Source organism: Megascapheus bottae, chromosome 18 (genome assembly GCF_031878675.1).
Source record: "Megascapheus bottae isolate mThoBot1 chromosome 18, mThoBot2.hap1, whole genome shotgun sequence".
Lineage (NCBI taxonomy): Eukaryota > Metazoa > Chordata > Mammalia > Rodentia > Geomyidae > Megascapheus > Megascapheus bottae.
Window position 1 is genome coordinate 26344054 of NC_143526.1, and position 23115 is coordinate 26367168.

At 51.4% G+C, this 23115-nt stretch overlaps 2 protein-coding genes across 2 annotated transcripts; one reads left to right on the plus strand and one right to left on the minus strand.

The window, feature by feature from the left end:
- Window positions 1-1710: 1710 nt before the first annotated feature.
- On the minus strand, window positions 1711-11750 carry Cdc25b (cell division cycle 25B). The gene is made up of 16 exons (XM_090352050.1): window positions 11533-11750; window positions 10658-10758; window positions 9551-9602; window positions 7636-7677; window positions 7476-7512; window positions 7158-7280; window positions 6910-7032; window positions 6661-6756; window positions 6158-6238; window positions 5846-6052; window positions 5421-5516; window positions 4899-4961; window positions 4397-4495; window positions 4155-4288; window positions 3112-3223; window positions 1711-2907 (listed from the first exon to the last, which is right to left on the minus strand). Exons 1-16 carry the CDS (start codon window positions 11715-11717, stop codon window positions 2767-2769), a joined length of 1692 nt encoding a protein of 563 aa, XP_090208176.1. The 5' UTR covers window positions 11718-11750; the 3' UTR covers window positions 1711-2766.
- An 8403-nt stretch (window positions 11751-20153) lies between these two features.
- Window positions 20154-23049, plus strand: Cenpb (centromere protein B). Its single transcript, XM_090352051.1, has one exon. The coding sequence runs from the start codon at window positions 20385-20387 to the stop codon at window positions 22227-22229; it is 1845 nt and encodes a 614-aa protein (XP_090208177.1). The 5' UTR covers window positions 20154-20384; the 3' UTR covers window positions 22230-23049.
- Window positions 23050-23115: the final 66 nt, after the last annotated feature.

The window sequence follows — 23115 nt, forward strand, 5'->3', positions numbered from 1 at the left end:
AGCTACTCAGTAGGCTGAGATCTGAGGGTCATGGTTCAAAACCAGCCTGGGCAGAAAAGTCCAGCGAGACATTAAGTCTCCAGTTAACTGCTAAAAAACCAGTAGTGGGGCTAGGAGTTTGGCTTAGTGGTAGAGTACTTGCCTAGCATGCACGAAGACCAGGGTTTGATTCCTCAGAACTACATACATAGGAAAAAGCCAGAAGTGGTGCTGTGGCTCAAGTGGTAGAACGCTACCTTGAGGAAAGCCCAAGGACAGTGCTCAGGCCCCCAGTTCAAGGCCCAGGACAAAAAAAAAAAAAAACCCAGTAGTGACACTGTGGCTGAAAGTGGTAGAGTGCTGGCCTTGAGCAACAAGAACTAAGGAATAGTGCCTAGGCCCTGAGTTCAAGCCCCACAAATGACAAAAAGAAAAAGAAAAAAACATGGCAGACAGACTGAAGACCTGGTAGGTATTATTTATATTCAGTCAGGAGAGCTGGAGCTCTTGTTCTGGTATGGTAGGAAAGAGCCTCCACTTTCCTATATGCACCACTTATCTCTGAATATACACATCAAAAGTAGCACATAGCTTACCATGCATAAAAGCCCTGAGTTCAACTCCTCAGTGTCACATAAACAGAAAAGGCTGTTAGTGGTGCTGTGGCTCAAATGGTAGAGCTCTAACTTGAGCATGAGAGGCTCAAGGACAGAGCCGAGACTCTTGAATTCAATCCTCAAACCAGCCCCCCTAACCCCGAAAAAAGGGGCATCATACCTGCTGTGCAGGCACTCTGGATTATTCTTTCCCAGTGGAGAGCACCAATCCCAAGGTTTCATGTATGTTAGGCAAGTGCTGGACCATGAATTCTCACCCTTGCCCCTGAACCAAGCAAAGACACAATCTTACTTGTAGTTTTATGAGCTTCTACAATCACACAGCTCACATCTGGAGATCATCGGTAGTGATATTCAAAAGGGATTTCTTCAGAGACTGAAGCTCAGATCTGGTTCTTCCAAAGTAAGCTTCTGCCAGTCTCTTGAGAGGGGAGGTGAAGGCTGAGAGGGAGGGGCCATTCTGAGGATAGTGGGAGCCAATGGTGATCTTACATTTTTTTCAGTGGCAATTTTTTTTTTTTTGCCAGTCCTGGGCTTGGGCTTGGGGCCTGAGCACTGTCTTTGGACTTTCTCAAGACTAGAGCTTTACCACTTGAGCCTCAGCACCATTTCTGGCTTTTTTCTATGTATGTGGTACCGAGGAATCAAACCTGGGTCTTTGTACGTGGTAGGCAAGCACTTTACCACTCGGCCAAACTCTTAGCCCCTCAGTGGCAATTCTTGAGGAGTGTTGGAGTCACCCTTGCCCTTTGACACAGGGTTTAAAAGGAGCAAGATCAGTACTTGGGTAGCCAGGTAAGCAGAAAGCTTAGCTGAATTAGGAGTCTCATGCAAGTTTTTAAGTCTATAGGTGGCTCACACCTATAATTCTGACTACTGAGGAGATGAAAATCTGAGGATGGCAGTGCTGAGACTCTCATCTCCAATGAACTACTCAGAAAAAGCCAGAAGTGATGCAGTGGTTCAAGTAGTAGATCCCTAGTCTTGAGCCAAAGACGCTGAGAGGCAAAGCCCAGACCCTGAATCTAAACCCCAGGACTGGCAAATAAAAGATTTGAGTGAGCCCAGAATCAGGTCTCCTGAAGTCTTACCAAGAACCTGACAATACACAAGACTGGTTATTAAGCTTGCTCAGTGCTTTATTGAACCAAGGTCCCAACAGATGACTAATCAGGACCTTCCAGCACAGCCCTTCCTCCCCACATGTTGACATTCAGAATCCAGAATTGAGTCCTTGATTTACTGCTTCCATGACACGGACTCTTGAATACTTACAAACGCTAAATGTAAAGACTTTTGTCCACACAGACACACATACACACATTCCTGCCACAGGCTGTCACACTCATCAAAAACACTTGGGCTCAGTGTGTGCTTGTGTGTACAAGACACTGCATCCGTGGCCATCCATCCATCTAGCTGCCCATGACAGAATAGCAGCAAGTTCCGACAGGTCAGAACAGTGGGGACAGGGCTTAGACCCCCCCAAAGATAGGAACATTCCTGGGAGAACAAAAGTCAGGACCATGTGGGTGATTGATGTTTGACTCTCTAACCCCAGTTATGCGGGGGAGGGAGGAAGAGATGGGGTAATATAGCCAGTAAATGTGTCCTGAGACATAGAAGTTAAGACTATCAAAAATCAAGCCTGCCAGTAACACTAGAACAGGGAAGAGTAAGCGCTTATGTATGTTGTAGGTGCTTGTGCAGAGGGACAGGAGAGAGGAAGAGAAGGAAGTAAGGTATAACTTGACTCCTGCAGAGACCAGAGGCAGCTTACTGCCTCCCAGCCCACAGAAGGCCTGTGACTCCCAGCCTCAGCTGACACACACAAAGAGCTTTTCTGGACACACAGAAGACAGTTAACCCAAAAAAGAAAGAAGAAAAGCACAACAAGAAGAAAGAAAAGCAAAGCAAAGGCTCCTGCTAAACACAAAATACTTCTGAGCTGGTGCTAGCTCACTAGGTTCAGCTCTTCAGGTGACAAAAGTACACACACACAAATATATAGAAAATGATTGGAGTGAGATAAGGAGAGTTGGAGACAAGGGCAGACAGCCACATCCAGCCATCTTTCCCTGGTTAGCACCTGAGGCCTCTTCCAGGCCCATGGGACCACTGGCCCCAGGCCTCACAAGGCAAGGAAGGTAGCAGGACCAACACTGGCCCCTCATTGGTCCTGCAGCCTGCTACAGAGCTCACGTCGGCTCCGCTCTCCGGCCCAGCTCCGCGTCTTGAGGCGGAAGGTCCTCATCTCAGCTCTGAAGTTCTCATGGTTCATGGGCCGGTAGTCCTGGGGCTCACAGAATTCCTAGGGCAGGATGAGAGAGCTCTACTAACAAGAGGAAAGGGGATGAGAGAGTTCTACTAACAGGAGGAAAGGGGATGAGAGAGCTCTACTAACAGGAGGAAAGGGTTAACTTTTTTTTTTTGGTGGGGAGACCCAGAGGAGGACCCTGCCCTCCCACAACAAACCAGAAGTCACACACGGCAGCTGTGGCCACCGCATCATTACCGGGTACTGTGGGAAGAACTCTCTGTAGCCGCCCTTGAGGATATACATCTCGGGGTAGTACAGGCTAGGGTAGTCATTGGCAGCGCGGTCCCGTTCCCTGACGAATCGGCACCTGGAAGAGAAAAGATGGAGGTAGGGAAGGAATAAGGTGAGAATTGGAAATATAAAAGGGGGCACACTAGAGTATCAGTTTCCTGAATCCTCCTTTGAGGGTACAGGAATATCAGCAATAGAATCAGTCTGGCTACTAGGTAAAAGGCTGGGATGACAAGAGGAGGGAGGAAAACGAAAGGAGTGGCTTTTGTATCTGGAGAACAGTTACACAATATTTATTAGGGCAGTCTGGGAGCTGGGGGGCCATGTGAAGGGCATCTGGGAGGCAGGTGACAACCCTGGGACAGGAAGCAAACAGAGGAGAAAGAGCCAGGTCTGAACACAAACATAGCCAGGCACTGGTGGATACATCAATAATTCTAGCTACTCAAGAAGCTGAGATCTGAGGATCGTGGATCAAAGTCAGCCCACGCAGAAAGTCTGTGAGACTCATCCCAAATTAGCCACCAGAAAACTGAAAGTGGAGCTGTGGCTCAAGTGACAGAGCACTAGCCTTGAGCTGAAGAGCCCAGGGACAGTGCCCAGGCCTGGATGGAGTTCAAGACCCATAACAGACAAAAAAAAAATCCAACACAAAAACAAAAAATGAACATGGACATAGACAGGAGAGACACAGGTAAAGAAGGCTGAGAGCCCAGGTTAGAGACACCAAGACAATCATTTCAGGGGGACAAAATGACATAGAACACTGGAAATGTGGGCATCCATGGAAGATGAGGATAGAGTTGACAGCAGAATCCTTGCGCTTTTAAAGAATGACATCGCTGGAGACTTGGTACCATATTTGGAAGGGGTTAGGTGGCATAGAAGGTGATGGATAATGGGTTGGACAATGAGAGGAGAGCATGGGTTGGGGGAGGATAAGATCAATGCCCAACATCAGATGAAGTCTGGGCAGAGCAGAACAAGAGCAGGCATATCCAACTCACATGCGAGGCCCACGCTCTGATGAAAATTCACAGTGGAAAATGAGGATGATTCTCTTGTCCAGGTTGCAGAGGGCCATTGGACTCTGCAGCAGGTAGGACTCAATGTCTCGTTCCAGGGGCAGGTTCACAGCTGACTGTTAGAGCAGACCCAGAAAGAAGGTCCAACCTCCTCTGCCATTCAAGGCTCTGGGCAGAGGTACCTGAACTAGGTTGTTGTGCCTCTCCCCAACACCCTGCCTCACCTTGATGTGTCCACCTTCATACTCATAGGGGTATCTGCAGTCTACAACCACGAACTTCTCCACAATGTTGCTGAACTTGCCCATCAACAGTGCTACCATCTGCAGGAGGTCATGGAAAAATGAGGCCAGTAGGTGAGGCTGACAGCCAGGAACTGGCCTCTCAACCTTCTGCTAGTTTGAACATGCAGTCTGTCCCCGGGGGAGGTCAGTTCTCAACCAAGGATGCCAAATGCACCTAGAAAGTGGCTCAACCCTAGCCAGGTGCCTCATGCCTGTATTCCATGCTATTCAGGACACCAAAATCTGAGGAGGATCATGGTTCAAAGCCAGCCCTGACATGCAAGTCCCTGAGACTCTCATCTCCAATTAACTACCAGAAAACCGGAGGCACTGGGGCCCAAAGTGGTAGAATGCTCGCTCGACTTCAGCTCAGGAACAGTGCCCAAGTCCAAGAGTTCAAGCTCTACAACCAACAACAAAAAAGTGGCTCAACCCTGCTTACAGTTTCTGGTGAGATGTACTTGAGGTCTTGGTGTTTTCCGTCCACTGTCTGGAGCAGGAAGGCCTGAGGGAAGGATGACAGACAGAGATGGAGTCAAAGGAGAAAGTGAAGGCGGTGAGATGCAGGGTAAAGATAAATCTTTGATCCTAAGCCCAGAGGCCACACTTGGGCTTTCAAATTCAACTGTGGCTCTGGTAGTGGCAGAAAGGTGTCTCCTGGGACAAGCTTCCAAGACAGAAGGAAAGAAGGAAACAGAAGAAATGAATTTTTCTGCTTCCTTTCCCCAGGCTCTGTGAGACAAGAGATGAGGCAGAAGGTTCCATGATCTAGATATTAGTTTGGAGTTGTTTTCAAACCTTAGGTACATCAGATGCCTAGATATCAAGAGACAAAGGAGAGCCAGAGGGAAGAGAAGATTCAAGGAAAAAGGCAGCTTCTGGGGAAAGAGAAGCCAAAGTAGCCCCAGGGGTAGGGTCCACAGGGGTTAATGGGCAAAGCTACCTGAGGGCTTCAAGTTCATACCTTGGAGTAATCTCCAATCAGTCCCCGGTGGTCACTGTCCAGGATGCTCTCTATCTCATCGTGACACAGGGACTTTGAGCGGAGGACACGGGCTTTCTGGGAGACAACACAGACAAGAAGCCAGAGTCAGGAGTGAGATTGTCTTGTAGTGTTCTCTCTGCCTAGGACCCCATTTTTCCTGCAATACCCAAGACCATCTGATTTATATACCAGACACTATGAACTGTCACTGCCACAAATCTGGCCAAGAGAATGGCAGCCAAGATACACACAGACACAGACAGACACGGACAGACACGGACAGACACAGACAGACAGACAGACAGACAGACAGACAGACACACACACACACACACACACACACACACACACACCCTGGGGGCGGGGGGCAGGTAGCAACTCCACAATCCCAGGAAAGCACTCACAGGTTCTTCTGGCTGCTGCTGCTGCTGCTGCTGCTGCTGCTGCTGCTGCTGCTCCTCCAGGGGCGTCAAACTCCTCCTCCGCTTGCTCTGGACAGGTGTGTCCTTGTCCTGGGGCCGATCCAGTCTCTTGAGGATGGGCCTGATTACACTACAGGGCATGGATGGAGAGCGGAAGAGCCTCTGGCACTTGTTGAACATGACGAGGTCCTGAAGGGAGCAGTAGATCCAGGGGTCAGAATGCCCCAAATCCCAACCCCAAATCTACCCAGATGGGAGAGCTGCATCCCTCCAAGTCTTCCAGGGAGAGCCTACCTGCTCTTCTTCCTTATCCAACATTTTGACCAGTGGAGCACTAATGAGACTCTCCATGCCTGGAGGAACAGCCGCCTCATCCTGAGGTCAAACCAGCAAGGACATGATCACAACCTCAGGCCACAGGACCAGTCAGTCCCTCAGGCTTCAAATCCAGCACAGCTTTTCCTGCCACCCAGCAACTCTAGGCCCACAGCCCTCTGGATCCAGCTAGCTCTTTTACCCAGAGCAGCACCCCTAAAACCCAAAGCTGCTGGGACCCACTTACTGCTGAGGCTTGCACTAAGCTGTGAGAAGTTCCCCCTCCCTGCCCAGCCACCTGCTCTTCTCTGATTGGCCAGAGGTAAAGCTGTGACTTCAGTTACCTCAAATTCTTCTTCTGACATTGGGATGAGGTCATAGTCTTGCTGCAGAGGCCCAAAGCTCTCTTTTGAGTTAGTTCCAGGGAAGGGGAGGCAGGGGCCTGGTAGTGAGCCATGGCTCTTTGATGGCTCTTTGTGTACCTTTAAGTCATTTTCCAGGATGTCCACGAACCCATCATCATCCTCAGTAGAGCCTTCAGCAGGTTCCTCTACCATCTTCTGCTCTGGAGTGAGACACTGTCCAAACGACACAGACCAGGTATTCAGTGGTGGGGACTGATATCCTTTCTAAAGACAGGTCCCCAATGTTTTGGGGAGTTCAAGCTCACTCTTTTCCCCCAAGCCTCCTTGTCAAAAGGCCCTGCAGGGGTTAAAGCTCTCTTTATATACCATTAGATCAGGGGCAGAGTTGGGTCTCTGGGTAAAGGCCTCTCTGCGGATGGCCCAGTCCGACAAAGCTTGGGCAGGGCTGGCCTGTGTGGGCTTCCATGGCATCTTGAAGACAAATCCATCCTGTAGACAAGATGCCAGAGGAGGTAAATGGACACTATGAGACTATATTCTGTGTGTCCCCCACTCTCTGCTCTCCTCAGAGTTCCCGCCCCGCCCTCCCCAGGTCCAGCCTCTGGGAAGCACACATTTTCTTTGTCATGTGCTGGGTTGCTGGCAGCTACATCACTGGCCTCACTCTTCTTCCAGCTGTCCCGGGCTTGGGAGTTGGTGATGTTCCGTAGCACAGGGCTATGACCCAGCAGCCTCACCTAGGGATCCAGGAAGAGCAGCAGGTACTGAAGACTGCATTCCTCTGCCACCACTCCGGCTACCTAGATTCTCTCAACCTGGTTCCCACACTCCTGACCCACCCGGCTAGTCCTGGGAGATGTCCTGGGGCGGGTCTCCTGCCCCTGTCTGACCTGCATGCCTAAGTTCCCTGCTAGGCTTCAGAAGATACTGACCGGCAAGGACTGAAAGCGTCTTATGGCAAACTGCTCACTGCAAAAGAACAGGCACAGGTCAGAGCTGGGAGAGTTGAGGGCAGGTAAGAGGTATCTGAACCACATTCCTCTATACCCCGGGGGACAGCCTGAGCTGAAGAGGGCAGGAAGGAGCACTCACTTTCTCATGACCCGGCTGGTGGTCTGGATGGACTGTTCAAATCTAGGAGAGAGAAAAGCGAACCCATCTGCCCTGCAGCTTGTGGCCCAATCCACAAAGGCCAGCTGAAGGGGAGGGTCGGGAAGAAGTCTACTATTTGTAGGACTCAGGTATTGGGAGGGGGAGGAGAGAGAGGAGAGAGAAGCTCGAAATTTTAAACACTGCCCTGAATGGGAAAGGGCCCAGAGACAGACAGCTGGGGCAGGTCGAAGGGTCACTGAGGCGTCACCAAGGCAACAGTCTCGCCAGCCTATACCAGCAAGCCTGCAGGCCTTCCACCTGTATGCAAATCACCTTAATAGGCCATATGGCCACCAGAAAAGGCATCCATCCATCCATCCCATGGTAACAGGCCATGGGTATCCAGCAATGTGGGCTTCCTTGTTCCCCACTCCAGTGAGGAGCTGGCCTGGCTCCCTTCATGACAGGGGTCTGCCTTTAGCAGTCCCCTAGAGCAGCCCCAGTCTGCCATAGCAGACCCGCTAGTGACAAATGTGCAGGGTCACATCCTCCCCTCCCTCCCATGGAATTTTTTGGGACTCAACCACTGTCCCACCCCCTCCTTCTGTCTCAGAAGAAGCCAGCAGGCAAGAAATTCCAACAGATGTTCCTTTTGAGGTTGGGGCAGGAGCTTCTGTATATATGCCCCACCCCCCAGCTAGGTTACTGCAGACCACCTGCCACACAGGCAGAGCTTTTGTCTGCCTTTCTACACACACACACCAGCTATTTGAAAACCCAACAGTCAAAGCAGGTGCAAAGGTGGGGTGACACTCACTGCCAAGGGTCAGGGTGTTCCTCCCCCCAGAAAGGGCTGTGCTCATGGCATCAGGAATGACCAATTTAATTGGTTTATTTTCTAATCTGTAGCTGAGCCTTGGGTGTACAAGGCAAGAACAGTGCTATGTTGCCATTAAAAAAAAAAAAAAAATCAACCCCCACAGCCGATCCACCCCCACCCAATTGTTTCCTGTTTATGAACAAACCCTGAGCACAGCCCATTCTGATCAAAACCAACAGGAGGGAAATGGTCATTGACGTAAATCCAAAGCCACAGCTCCTCATCCTAGGCTGGGGATGCCCAGCTGTCCCTACTAATGGCTGGCAGCTGCTTTGTCTAATGGGGCTGTAACAGCCGGATGGGAACAGGTGTGTTCTGGAAGGCACTAGCTATGCCAGGGGTGGTTGAGGGAAGATGCCCAGACAGATCCAACTAGCTTTCTCTCTACTCCCATTGACAGGTGGGGCCAAGTGTCATGAAAGCTATATAGATTGTAGATGGGCTAAGGACCATTATGTGCAGGCATCGAGTGAGTTGAGTTTTGAATTAGCTGGACCATATTTTCTTGTGATTTTTGTTTTGTTTTGGTATTTTTGGTTTTGTTTCTCTCTCTCCCTTTCCCTCCCTTTTGGTAGTTTTGGGGTTTGAACTCGGGGCCTTACACTTGCTAGGTTGGTGGTATCCTACCAGCCTAATGTCTTTGGTTTTCTTGAGACTGGGTCTCACTATGTAGCCCAAGCTAGCCTTAAACTCACTGTCCTTCAGCTATCTAGAAGCTAGGGTAATGGGTATCTATCACCATGCCTGGCAGGGCTGTATTTTAAATTGAATTATTTCATATAGAAAAAAATGTGTTTAAGAAAAAAAGATGGGGAAGGAACATATTAGCTGGTATTGCTGAAAGACAAGGGCTCCCTGGAGTCAAATATTCTTTACTTCCAGGTATCACTGTCCCTAACATGTTTGGTCCTCAGCTCACTCTCATGAAAGAGGGAGCAGATTCCCAAAGCCCCAGTTGGCCCCAGGCTCCTGTGAGTCTACACACTATGAGACAGGGACCAACTTCCTGATAGTAGGGATTCCTCCTCTACTCACGTTTGCTCTGCCATCTTGGGGTCCATAGGGCTGGGAGAATCCATGCCGAGACCTGAGGGAACATAGCACCTTGGTTTGAAGGTAGTAATATTGTGTGTTTACTTTCCCCCCTCTGTATCCCAAGAAGAGAAAACAAAAACTGTTTTGAGGTTTGTTTTTTTTGAGGGGGGGCAGTCATAGGGCTTAAACTCAGGGCCTGCGCGCTGTCCTTGGACACTTTTTGTTCAAGGTTAACAACTCTGTCACTTGAGCCATAGCACCACTTCTGGCTTTTTTTGTATACCAAGAAATCGAACGCAAGGGTTTCTTGCATGCTAGGCAAGCAGTCTACCCACTAGACTACACTCCTAGACCTGTTCTGAGATCTTGACACACTGAAAAAAGTGAAACAAAACCTACCAGGGTCTCTGAGCATGGCATATTGTCCCCCAGAGAGGACTTTATTAAGAATTTCTGTTTGCTTTTTAAATTACAATGCTTGGGCCAGAGGCTGGTGGCTCCTTCCTGTAATCGTAGCTACTCAAGAAGCTGAGATGTAAGGATCAAGGTTTGAACCCAGCCAGATTTGGAGATTCATCTCAAACTAACCACCAAAAAATCAGAAGTAGAGCTGTGGTTCAAGCAGTATAGTACTAACTTTGAGAGGGGGGGTTAAAAAAAAAAAAGCTCAGACAATGTAGGTGCTGAGTTCAAGCCCAAGAATGGGCACTAATTGAAAAAAAACATCAGAATATTTCTAAGCATTTTTCTTACCTTGGATTAAAATGAATTTGGGAGAGACAATGGTTTTCTTAGGAAGAACACTTATAGAATTGAGAAATGTTCTAAAGAGATTAGGCGTTTCTAGGTGGAGCTGTGGTTTTGCTGTGATGACTTTGGCGCCAGGTTTTGAATAGGTAAGATCTCACCTCCTACTACAGGGCCCCACCCTGCATCCTCCTAGATTGGGTGTGTCTTCCTCCAGGTTTTATGGGCAATGTCGGGGAGGCTCCAGGCTCTTCAGGTTATGGGAAAGATATTAAACTAATGACTAGGGAAGTCAAGCAGCCCACTGCAAGTCCACTAGCTCTTCTGTCACTAGGGGATCTCCCCACAGCCAAAAATTACCTGCATCTGAAGATTCTGAGGACTCGGAAGACAGGGAAGATTCAGATGCCCTCCTAGACAGGGCCAGCCTGCTCCGGAAGGTCAGACTTTTTGGGGTCTCACTGGAAAGGGAGAGGAAACCCAGGAAAGAACAAAAGCAAAGGGCTAGCTGGCCCATCTTCCCACCTATCACCCGCCTCTAAGGGACCCCTCCAGTCTGCACTGCCTAAAGAAGCAGTGTGCTCCCCTCCCCCCAACCACTCCATTGGGTGATCACATCATTTGTCAGGTCAAAGTGGCTTATTCCACTGAGACCCTAAAGTGTTTCCTCTGGGTTGATTTGTTTAGGAAAAATCCTCTCAGGTGCAAGGAGGGATGAGCCCCAATAGGATGGAGGCGGCTGCAGGTAGAAAAGCAACTCAGGAAGACCCGGGGGCTTCAGACTCGATGTACCCACGTTCCTTCCAAGGTCGAAGGCCCAGTCCTGAGTCGCTACTGCAACTCAAGTCTGCCTTGGACCCTACAGGTCTGCTTAGAGAGCAGGGTCTGCTCGGGGGACAGGAAGGAGGGAGGTGGACACGGACTTGTGGGAAGGCTACTAGGACACCCTCAAGTTCCCCTTAAAGCCCTGAGATACCCATGCCTGGGGCAAAATAGTGGTGTTTGGGCAGATTAGGCAGGCAGAGGCGCAATGGAGGACGGGGAGTGAGAAGAGGACCCCAAGCAGGTCCCCGATGGGGGATCTGGCAGCAATCTCCGTTTCTGTAGCCTTGATATCTTAGACCCTTGAAGGGCGACTCTGCATGCCCTCGCCCCTTATGGATTCAGCTCCCAGGGCCCAGACCCCAGGACCGGGCGTCCCATTCCACACCCAACTTTTCTTCGGGGCGTCCTACCTGCCGAGCCCAGTGAGGTTGTGCATGGTTTTGGTCAGGGTGGTGACTGGAGAGGACGACGGCGCTCGCTCCGGAGATCGCAGCCAGAGGCCCGGGAGATGTCCTGGACGCTGGGCGCCACCGCGCACACCGACCGGACTGCAGAGAGCCGAGTCCGGCGCCGGCTCGGGCTGGGGCACCTCCATAGCGGTGGGGCCGAGAGACGGCGGGCGCCGCTGGCTGGGACCCGAGAGGGAGCGGGCTGGGGTCGGGGAGGAAGGGAAAGGGGTGGGGGGTGGGGAGACGTGCCGCGGGACGAGGGACACGAGGGTGGAGAGGGACGCGGGGAGGGCGGGCGGAGGGAGGGAGGGAGGGGGACGCGGGGCTTGGCGGCTGCAGTTCGAGAAGCCTGTGGTTGCAGCTGCCACCGCCACCTCCTTATATATTCGAAAAATAACAGCGGCCGCGCCGCCGGACGCCACCAATGGGGGCGCGGGTTAGAGGAGGGGCGGGACCGGGGGGCGGGGCGCGCTGGGGCGCCGGCGGACGAGCCCGGCCCGCCCAGTGTGTGGGTTTTGGGTGGAGCAGAGGAATTGGGGGTTATCTCACATACCCCACCCCGCACAACCCAGCCCCCTATCACTGCCCGCCCCCCTCCCCTCCCCGTTCTCCTGCGCGTGGATCTCGGTTTCCACCATTCTGCCTCTTAGGGTGCAGTTTGGAGCTGCACCCTCATCATCGGGTGCCCCCGGGGACCGCGGGCGGTGTGACCTCGCGCACGCGTCCTCCCTGGGGAGGGTGAGACGCTCCACCTGGCCGCAGACGTTTGCCAAACACAGCTGTGCGTTTCCGGTTCCATTTTACAGACCCGGGGCGTTGAGGCATGGAGGAGGTCCTGCCTTTTGAGCAACGTGTTCCCCCTGGGAGGTCTCGGGCCCTGCGCAGCCTCCCTGGCCACAACTCCCATGGCAGCGTGGAGCAGGGGAGAAGAGCAATTCGCAAGCCGAGGTGCCAGGGTAGCAGGTGGGCAGGAGGTGGGCTGGGGGGAGGGAGGGAGGGTCGGAGCGAAACTGGCTGGAGCTTCCAGATCCTGCAGGTTAGACCTGACTCCATGGGCTGGATTTCATCCCACAGCCTCAGGCAAGATTCTGAAGGGGAATCTGCGATGGCCAAGATGGGGGTATCAGCCACCGGAGAACTCACACCTATTGATGGAGTGGCTAACTTGGTATGCCAATGATACCATATGGTTTCGTTGGTATATGATGACCCGGGAAGCTGAATTTGTCATTAACACCTTCTCATTATCTAATCACCTTCCAGCCAAACCTACTTTTCTGGAAGGAGCTAGTGAGTGGTTAGATTTTTTTTGCCTCCCCCTTCTCAAGGAAGAGAGCCCCTGATTGGGTGGGGTTGTAACCAGGAAGGCAAGAACTGAGTACCATCTTGCCCACTTTACTTTACACATCCCCTGCCAGGCCACTCAGTTAGGGGTGGGGGCGAAGGACTTGGGTGAGGACACTGAATAGGCAGGTATGGGAAGAAAAGAAGGCCCTGGAGCCATTGGAGAAGAATGAAGGAGGTAAGAACCAAGGCGTGTCCTCACCATTTTGCCTAGCTCCTGTGCCAGGTATTGCCAGGTGGACAAGCTCTATACCTCTCACCCAAAGACTGGAAATAAAACTGTACTCAGGGCTACATTTTCAAAACCAACACAGATTCTTCAGGGAACCCCCCACCCAACGCAGACATATCTCCACTGGGTCTGTGATGGACAGACTTGATGTGTTGACTTTGAAAGTTCGTTGGATTTCTTGGAATCCCACAGCCAGAGGGGAGGATCTGTGGGCCAGTAGAGGTTGGGAAAGCAGGACCACAGAGTGGTCCCTCTAAAATATCCATACATGAACTCTGGATCTTCTGCCAATTAGATCATAGAATATGTGCTCAATTTAAACAAAAAATACCTAGTCACTTCTTAATCTTAGCTACACAGGAGGCTGAGATCTGAAGGTTGTGATTCACAGCTTACCCAAGCAGGAAAGTCTTCGAGAGTCTTATCTCCAGTTAACTGGAAATAATAGAGCATTACCCTTGAGCAAACAACAACAACAACAACAAAAAAATAAAACCCTCAAGGACAGGTTCCAAGATCAAGCCCCACAACCAACAACAACAAAAATAAAACAAAAAAAACTAGCCTATAAGAAATGAGGCTGTGAGCTGGTGGCTCATGCCTATGATCTTTATGCAGGAAACTGATGTGGAGAATTGTAGTTTGAAGTTAGCCAGGTAGAAAAAGTCCATGATTCTTTTTCTTCTTGTGGGTCATGGGGCTTGTACTCTGCCTAGATGCTATCCCTGAGCTCTTCAGCTCCAGGCTACCATCCTACCCTTGAGCCAAGCTCCACTTCCTGTTTTCTTGAGGTTAATTGAAGATAAGAGTCTCAGCTTCTTTTGTGCCCAGGCTGGCTTTGAATCTTGATCCTCAGATGTCAGCCTCCTGACTAGCTAGGATTACAGGTGTGAGCCACCTTGCCATGCTTTTTTTTTTTAAATCGGTCATGGGACTTGAACTCTTGGCCTGGGCACTGTCACTGAGCTCTTCAGCTTAAGGCTACTGCCTTACCCCTCAAGCCACCGCGCCAATTCCAGTTTTCTGGTGATTAATTGGAGACAAGAGTCTCATGGACTTCAGTGCTTGGGCTGGCTTTGAACCGAGATCCTCAGATCTCAGCCTCCTGAGTATGATTTACAAGCGTGAGCCACTGTGCCCAGCTGAGACTCTTTAAATAACCAGGAAAAGGGAGGGCTGTGGCACTGGTGACGCACACCTGTAATCCTAGATATTCAGGAGATTGTGATCTGAAGATTGTGGTTTGAAGTTAGTTCAGTCCTAGAACTCCTCCAAACTCTTATCTCCAGTTAACCACCAAAAACTCGCAAGTGGATCTGTTGCTCAAATGGTTTAACACTAGCCTTGAGCGTAGAAGCTCAGAGACAGCGGCCAGACTCTGAGTTCAACCCCCAGGACCATCACAAAACAAACAAACAAAAACTCAGGGCTGGAGGCATAGCTCAAGTGGTAACGTGATAGTTGAGCAACTAAGCCAAATAAGCTTGAGGCTCTAAGTTCAAACTCCAGTACTACCAAATAGTTAAAATAAGTACTTGCAGCCGGGTCTGGTGGTACACACCTGCAATCCAAGCACTTAAGAGGCTGAAGCAGGAGGACTGTCAGTTCCAGATGAGCCTGAGGTACCTACATAGTAAGAATACATCCCATAAAACCAAAAGAAAAGAAACTGTAGGCAACAAAAGGATCAGTTTCTCCTACCCTACTAGGCCCTGGTTACTACACTTGTGGGCTGCAGAAGAACCTATCTTCCCATGAAAGCAAATACCTTAGGACTCAGCACATCAGGCCCTATGCTCCCTCAAGGGTGACTGACATGATTCTGAGGCTTGGGCAGACAAGCAGGAAGTATTACCCCCTTGTTTCAAAGTTCCTCCTTTTTTTTTTCTCCCAAGCTTCCTTCCACATAGTTTGTGGATTTTTCCCCCCCTTTCCTTCCTGGTGTTTTTTCTATCATGACTTGGCACAGATTAAATAGTTGATGTTTTGTGTCTGTGTGCTTTTTTTCCAGATAGAGTCTAAATATCTAGCCCAGGCTAGTCCTGAATTCATAATCCTTCATGCCCAGTTATAGTGTTTGAAAATGGTTTCATAGGTCAGGTGCTGGTAGCTTATGCCTATAATAATCCTAGATACTCAGGAGGCTGAGATCTAAGGATCCCAATTTGAAGGCAGCCTGGGCAGGAAAATCTTTGAAATTCTTATCTCCAAATTAACCAGCAAAAAAGCCAGAAATAGAGCTGTGGCTCAAGTGGAAGAGTGCCATCCTTAAGTGAAAAAGCTAAAGGATAATGCACAGGTTCTGAGTTCAAGTCCCAGTACTGACACAAAAGGGGGAAAATATTACACAGACCAGGTGCCAGTGGCTCACATCTATAATCCTAGCTACTCAAAAAGCTGAGCTCTGAGCAAAAAGTCCCTGGGACCATATATCCATTAATCAGCAAAAATGCTGGACTGGAGGCATGACTCCATCATCAATTATGGCTTCATCAGCCATGAATAAACAGGCTGAGTGAGGGCATGAGGTCCTGAGTTCAAGACACAGAATGAAAAAAAATTACATGAGGCTTGGCATGGTAATTCATGCCTGTAATTCCAGCACTTGGGAGGATGAAGCTGGAGGAGCTAACTTACAGTCTAAACTACCTATGGGTTACAGGGTGAGACCCTGTGTTAAAAAGTACAAAGTCATGTGCTGGGTGTCACTGGCTCACGCCAGTAATCCTACCTACTCAGGAGGCTCAGATCTGAGGAGGGAGGTTCAAAGCAAGTCTGGGCAGGAGAAGTCCATGAGACTCTTATCTCTAATTAGCTACCAGAAAACCAGAAGTGGCACTGTGGCTCAAGTGGTAGGGTGATAGCCTTGAACTGAAGAGCTCAGGGACAGCACCCAGGACCAGAGCTCAAGCCCCATGACTGACCAAAAAAAAAAAAAAAAAATACAAAGGCACATGGCACTAAATATTCAGAGAAAGAATGTTTAAATGGTATAAAAGGCAGTGAAGCCAGGATCCCCCTTCTAAACTTCCAGGACTACTACTAGAGAATCAATCATTATTATAAATTTGTTGCATATTTTCCTAGGAAATCCATAACTAGCTAATGGAAATATAATGGCAGGGCTACAACAGAATTTAAAATTTCCTGGTATCCACATTCACAAAAGTAAAGAGTAGTTGGAGTTCGATGGTAAACTGATAGCCTAGCATGCACAAGGCCCTGGGTACAATCCCTAGCACTGCAAAATATAAATAAATTAAAAGGCTCAGATGTGGTGGGAAATTTTACATATTTTTTTGATATTCAAACTTCAAAATCCAGCGTAGGTTTTTTTTTTTTTTTTTTTTTTTTTTTTTTTTTTGCCAGTCCTGGGCTTGAGCTCAGGGCCTGAGCACTGTCCTTGGATTTTTCTCAAGGCTAGAGCTCTACCACTTGAGCCTCAGCACCACTTTTGGCTTTTTGTAAGTATGTGGTACCAAGGAATCGAGCCTGGGTCTTCATGCATGCTGGGCAAGCACTCTACCACTAGGCCAAACTCCTGGCCCCCAGTGTAGGTTTTTTACTCAAAGTATCTTGGAACTGGTGTTGTGGCTGAAGTAGTAGAGCACTAACTAGTCTTGAGCTTAAGAACTCAGGGAAAAGGCCCAGACCCAGACTTCAAGCCTGACAACAGAAGAAGAAGAAGAAGAAGGAGGAGGAGGAGGAGGAGGAGGAGGAGGAGGAGGAGGAGGAGGAGGAGACCAGGAGTGTGGTCTAGTAGTAGAGTGCTTGTCTAGCATGCCTGAAACCCTGGGTACAATTCCTCAGTATCACATATACAGAAAAAGGCTGGAAGTGCTTACGTGCTGTGGCTTAAGTGGTAGAGTGTTAACTGTAAGAAAGTCCAATGACAGTGCCCAGGCCCTGAGTTCAAGCCCCAGAACTGGCAAAAACAAGAAACCACAAGAGTATATCAACTTGCACCTGCCACCTTTCAAGAACTCAATAGCCCCATGGTGCCATTGACCACTGTACTATACAACACAGGTCTTTCATTTCCAATAGAGATCTCTGTAAAAAGGAAACAAGCTGGGCACCAACGGTGCATGCCTGTGATTCTAGTTACTCAGAGGGTTGAGATTTAAGGACTGAAACTATCTCCAATTAACCATCAAAAAGCTACACAGACACACACTCAAACAGCTTGAGACTCCATCTGAAGAATAACTAAAGCAAAACACAAAAAAGCAGCTGGAAAAGTGACTCAAGAGCTTAGTGACAGAGTGCTTGCCTAGCATGCTTGAAGCCCTGGGTTTCATCCCTCAGTACCATAGAAACAGAAAAAGCTGGAAGTGGTGCTGTGGTGTGGCTCAAGTCATAGATAGAGAACTAGTCTTGAGCACAGAGAGGCTCAGGGACAGAACACAAGGCCACAGTTCAAATCCCACAGCTGATGACAGAGAGGGGGGGAGGGAGGGAGAGAGGGCAGGAGAGAGAGAGAGAGAGAGAGAGAGAGAGAGAGAGAGAGAGAGAGAGAGAGAGAGAGAGAGAGAGAGAGAGAGAGAGAGAGAGAGAGAGAGAGAGAGAGAGAGAGAAAAGAAACAGCATTGAGGGCCGGGAGTTTGGCCTAGTGATTAAAGTGCTTGCCTAGCATGCATGAAGACCCAGGTTCGATTCCTCGGTACCACATACATAGACAAAAGCCGGAAGTGGTGCTGAGGCTCAAGTGGTAGAGCTCTAGCCTTGAGAAAGTCCAAGGACAGTGCTCAGGGCCTGAGCTCAAGCCCAGGACTGGCAAAAAAAAAAAAAAAAAAAAGAAACAGCATTGAAATAGCAGTTCTTTCCTCAGATTCCAGAATGCTGCACTGGCCTGTTTTTTCCACAGTGGTTTCATCTCCTCCAGAGTTTTGTTGCTGGTCTTTAACCCTGGAGCTCTCAGGGCACTGTTTTCAGTTTGTTTCTTCTGTTCCATCCACTCCTGTGAAACTTCATATACCCAGGTCTCCAACCTAATTTGCAGGGATGCTGTTCTGTGAAACTTCATCTATATACACTCATGTGTTGCTTTGAGAGCTGACCAAGCCAGGAACCCATGGCTCACACCTGTAATCCTAGCTACTCAGGAAACTGAGATCCGAGGATCATGGTTTGAAGCCAGCCTGGACAGGAAAGCCTGTGAGACTCTTATGTCCAATAAATTATTCAGAAAAACCTGGAAGTGGGACTATGGCTCAAGGCTAGAGCCTTGAGCAGGGACAATACCCAGACCCTGAGTTCAAGTCCTAGAACTGGCAGAATAAAAATAAAATTAAAAAATAAAGCAGGGTGTGGTGGCTCACACCTGTAACCCTAGCTACTCAGGAGGCTGAGATCTGAGGATTAAGGTTCAAAGCCAGCCCAGGCACAATGGGACCTGAGACTTATCTCCAATTAATCTCTAGAAAACGGGAAGTGGGGCTTGTCCCGGTAGCTCATGGACAACGGCCCAGGCCCAGGGGTAGGACAGTAGCCTTGAGTTGACGAGCTCAGGGACAGCACCCAGGTTGACTTCAAGCCCCATAATAAATTAACAAAATGAAAGAAAAGGAAAAAGAAAGGACCCACTATTTTCATGTGTTTGGTGTTGGAGGCAGAGGCATCAGAATTTGTATATATTTGCATGTATAAATATATGCTGCTATTTTTGGAAGGGCAAAGAAGCATATTATGGCTACAATCATGGCCAGGGTCAGACTGATGTTAACAGTGTCTACAGATTGTGATATTACAGTAACTTATTATCATCAAATTAATGTAAACCTACCGTCTGTACAAAAAACCCAAACATCTAATGGCAGGTAACAGATTGGTATTCATTCATACTTGTAACAATTATTCAACCATTAAAAAGTATGTGGGTAATTTCTTGTACAGACATGGGAAAATTCTCAGCACCGTGATGCCAGGTCAAATAGCAGGAAGATGGGGCTGGGAATTTGGTCTAGTGGTTAAAGTGCTTGCCTAGCATGCATGAAGACCCGGGTTCGATTCCTCGGTACCACATACATAGAAAAAAGCCGGAAGTGGTGCTGAGGCTCAAGTGGTAGAGCTCTAGCCTTGAGAAAGTCCAAGGACAGTGCTCAGGCCCTGAGCTCAAGTCCAGGACTGGCAAAAAACAAAACAAAACAAACAAACAAAAAAAACAAATAGCAGGAAGATGCCTGCCAGTCTCCATAGCTTTATGCCAGTTTGATACATTTGAAAACAAACTGCCTAGAGGAAAAAGGAAGGAAATTATCCACATGTGACCTGCGCGCATCTTTCCAGGTGCTCATGGGTATGGCAAGTGATTTCTAGTTGCTAGGATTTTTCCATTTCTGCCCCTGTGCTTCCCCCCCCCCAACCAAATAGCAAAGAAAAAGCATGGGTTGTTTTTATTACTTAAATTAAAAAAAGGAGCTGGGCGCGGTGGCTCACGCCTGTAATCCTAGCTACTCAGGAGGCTGAGATCTGAGGATCCAGGTTCAAAGCCAGCCCGGGCACAAAAGGACCTGAGCCTCTCATCTCCAATGAACCTCTAGAAAACGGGAAGGGGGCTTGGCCCAAGGGTAGGGTGGTGGTAGCCTTGAGCTGAAGAGCTCAGGGTCAGCGCCAAGGCGGAGTTCAAGCCCCAAGACCCACAAAAAATAATAAAAAATAATAATAAATAAATTAAGAAAGGAAACAACAGTAACAAAAAAGGCGATTTGCTCTCTCAGGCTGCCAATCGCTCTCCCCCCGGGTCCTGGGGCCGCTCCCACGTCCCTGGCCTCCCCGTCGCCTGGCAGATGGCCGGAGCCCCGGCGGGTCGCGCAGGCCGCAGCGCCCCCGGTGGCAGGAGAGGGGCAGCGGGGAAGAGGCTGGGCACGGAGGACGGGGAGGCGGCGCCGGGCGTCCCCACGCTTCCCGCGAGATCCCGCTCCGCTCCGCTCCGCCCGCCCCGCTCCGCTCCGCCCCGCTCCCCGCTCCCCGCGCCGCGGCACTTCCTGCCTTCCGCGCCCGCGCCGCCCGCCCTTTCCCCGCGCCCCCCGCGTTGCCCCCTCGCCGTCCGGCGTCGCCTCCGGAGGTGCCCCCTCCGGCCCGGCCAGGTCGCCGCTCTGCCCGCCGCCCCGCGAGCCGCTTTGTCTCGGGCGGGGCGCTCGGGAGAGGCCGCCTGGTGCCCCCCGCCGCGGGCCCGGGCCCCCCGCCCCGGGGTGGCGGCGGCGGTGCCGGGCCCCGGGGCGGGGGGCGCGCCGGGATGGGCCCCAAGCGGCGGCAGCTGACGTTCCGGGAGAAGTCGCGGATCATCCAGGAGGTGGAGGAGAACCCGGACCTGCGCAAGGGCGAGATCGCGCGGCGCTTCAACATCCCGCCGTCCACGCTGAGCACCATCCTGAAGAACAAGCGCGCCATCCTGGCGTCGGAGCGCAAGTACGGGGTGGCCTCCACCTGCCGCAAGACCAACAAGCTGTCCCCCTACGACAAGCTCGAGGGGCTGCTCATCGCCTGGTTCCAGCAGATCCGCGCCGCCGGCCTGCCCGTCAAGGGCATCATCCTCAAGGAGAAGGCTCTGCGGATAGCCGAGGAGCTGGGCATGGACGACTTCACTGCCTCCAATGGCTGGCTGGACCGCTTCCGCCGGCGCCACGGGGTAGTGTCCTGCAGCGGGGTGGCCCGAGCCAGGGGGCGGAACGCTGCGCCCCGGACCCCAGCCGCACCTGCCAGCCCGGCCGCGGTGCCCTCGGAGGGCAGCGCCGGGAGCACCCCGGGGTGGCGCGCGCGGGAGGAGCAGCCGCCGTCGGTGGCCGAGGGCTACGCCTCCCAGGACGTGTTCAGTGCCACCGAGACCAGTCTGTGGTACGACTTTCTGTCGGACCAGGCCGCGGGGCTGTGCGGAGGGGATGGAAGGGCCCGCCAGGCCACCCAGCGCCTGAGCGTCTTGCTGTGCGCCAACGCCGATGGCAGTGAGAAGCTGCCCCCGCTGGTGGCGGGCAAGTCAGCCAAGCCTCGTGCCAGCCAAGGCGGCCTGCCCTGCGACTACACCGCCAACTCCAAGGGTGGCGTCACCACCCAGGCCTTGGCCAAGTATTTGAAGGCCCTGGATGCTCGAATGGCCGCAGAGTCTCGCCGGGTCTTACTGCTTGCTGGCCGCTTGGCCGCCCAGTCCCTGGATACGTCAGGCCTGCGGCACGTGCAGCTGGCCTTCTTCCCTCCGGGAACTGTGCATCCCTTGGAGCGGGGAGTGGTCCAACAGGTGAAGGGCCACTACCGCCAGGCTATGCTGCTCAAGGCTATGGCGGCGCTGGAGGGCCAGGATCGCTCAGGCTTGCAGTTGGGCCTCATGGAGGCCCTGCACTTTGTGGCTGCAGCCTGGCAGGCCGTGGAGCCTTCGGACATAGCCACCTGCTTTCGTGAGGCTGGTTTTGGGGGTGGCCCTAATGCCACCATTACTGCTTCTCTCAAGAGTGAGGGAGAGGAAGAAGAGGAGGAGGAAGAGGAGGAGGAGGAGGAAGAAGAAGAGGAGGGGGAGGGGGAAGAGGAGGAGGAGGAAGAAGAGGAAGAAGAAGGTGAGGAGGAGGAAGAAGAAGAAGAAGCAGGGGATGGAGAGGAGTTGGGAGAAGAGGAGGAGGTGGAGGAGGAGGAGGGTGATGTTGAAGACAGTGATGAAGAGGAGGAGGAAGACGACGAGGAGAGCTCTTCTGAGGGCTTAGAGGCTGAGGACTGGGCCCAGGGAGTTGTAGAGGCCGGTGGTGGCTTCGGGGGTTACAGTGCCCAGGAGGAGGCCCAGTGCCCTAGCCTTCGTTTCCTGGAAGGTGGGGAGGACTCTGATTCAGACAGTGAAGATGAAGAGGAAGATGAAGAGGAGGATGAGGAAGACGAAGATGACGACGACGACGATGATGAAGATGGCGATGAGGTGCCTGTACCCAGCTTCGGGGAGGCCATGGCTTACTTCGCTATGGTCAAGAGGTACCTCACCTCCTTTCCTATCGACGACCGGGTACAAAGCCACATCCTCCACTTGGAACATGATCTGGTCCATGTGACCAGGAAGAACCATGCCAGGCAGGCAGGAGTTCGGGGTCTTGGACATCAAAGCTGAGCCACCGGGCATAGCTGTGTCCCTGACCCAGATGGGCAGCACCAGCCTAGGGCAGAGAACCCTCTCTAGGCAGCCGCTGTAGATGGAGCTGGAGGGGGGAGCCCCAGGGCCTTGAGTAATGGCTTCCTCTGGCCCTGAGACAGTCCTAGGGCTAAGTCCACCTCAATGCCTGCTTATTGCCTCTTTCTCAGAATCCTCTTTCCTCCCCATTTGCCCCTGGGCTTGGGGGACCAGGTGGGGTGGGTGGGGAGCTGTCTGGTGCTACCACACCATGCCATCAGTGGACTAGATCACAGCAGCAGCCAGGGACAGGCCCTGGAAGCTCCTGGCCAGAGAGTGCCTCTCCCCCTTACCATCCAACTGGGTCTTTGGTTGGGGGGAACCCCAAAGCCATTCTGGGAAGGGCTCCAGAGGAAGGTCCAGCCTAGACTCCCACACGGCTGGCAGCCCCTTACACCCACCCTGGGTCGCTTCAAGAAGCACAGTCTAACTTACCACAGGCTCCTCAGCCTGCCTCTGCCTGCTTTCCACCTCCTTAATCCCTTTCTCTGGCCTAGTCTGTGTGACTTTGGCCGCCCTTGGTTTTCTTTCCAGATTGGAGGTTTCCAAAAGGCCCTCTAGAAGAGTGACAGTGGGCACCTCCCTTGTGGTCAGCTGCAGGCCTCCTGCCCCTCATCCCTCTCTGGCAGGGTCCCATCCTGGGCAGAGGGGCCTGGGGCTGAGCCCAGAGTCCAGCCACCCAGCTGCTCCCTTTCCCAGTTTGAATTCAATAAATCTGTCCACTCCCCTTTTGTGGGGGGGTGAACGTTTTAACAGCCAAGGGTGCATCCTTCATGGTCTGGGCTTGCGTCTGTCTTGGGGACACACTCTTTCCCGACTCCCTTTG

Bases quoted from the DNA above. Each gene is read 5' to 3' on its own strand.
- Cenpb (XM_090352051.1), top strand. From the start codon at position 20,385: ATGGGCCCCAAGCGGCGGCAGCTGACGTTCCGGGAGAAGTCGCGGATC.
- Cdc25b (XM_090352050.1), bottom strand. From the start codon at position 11,717: ATGGAGGTGCCCCAGCCCGAGCCGGCGCCGGACTCGGCTCTCTGCAGT. The intron at 7,033-7,157 runs GTGTGCTTCCCA...TCTTGTCTACAG, and splicing joins CAGCACATGACAAAGAAAAT to GATGGATTTGTCTTCAAGAT. The intron at 4,962-5,420 runs GTATGAACTTGA...TCCTTCCCTCAG, and splicing joins TGATTGGAGATTACTCCAAG to GCCTTCCTGCTCCAGACAGT.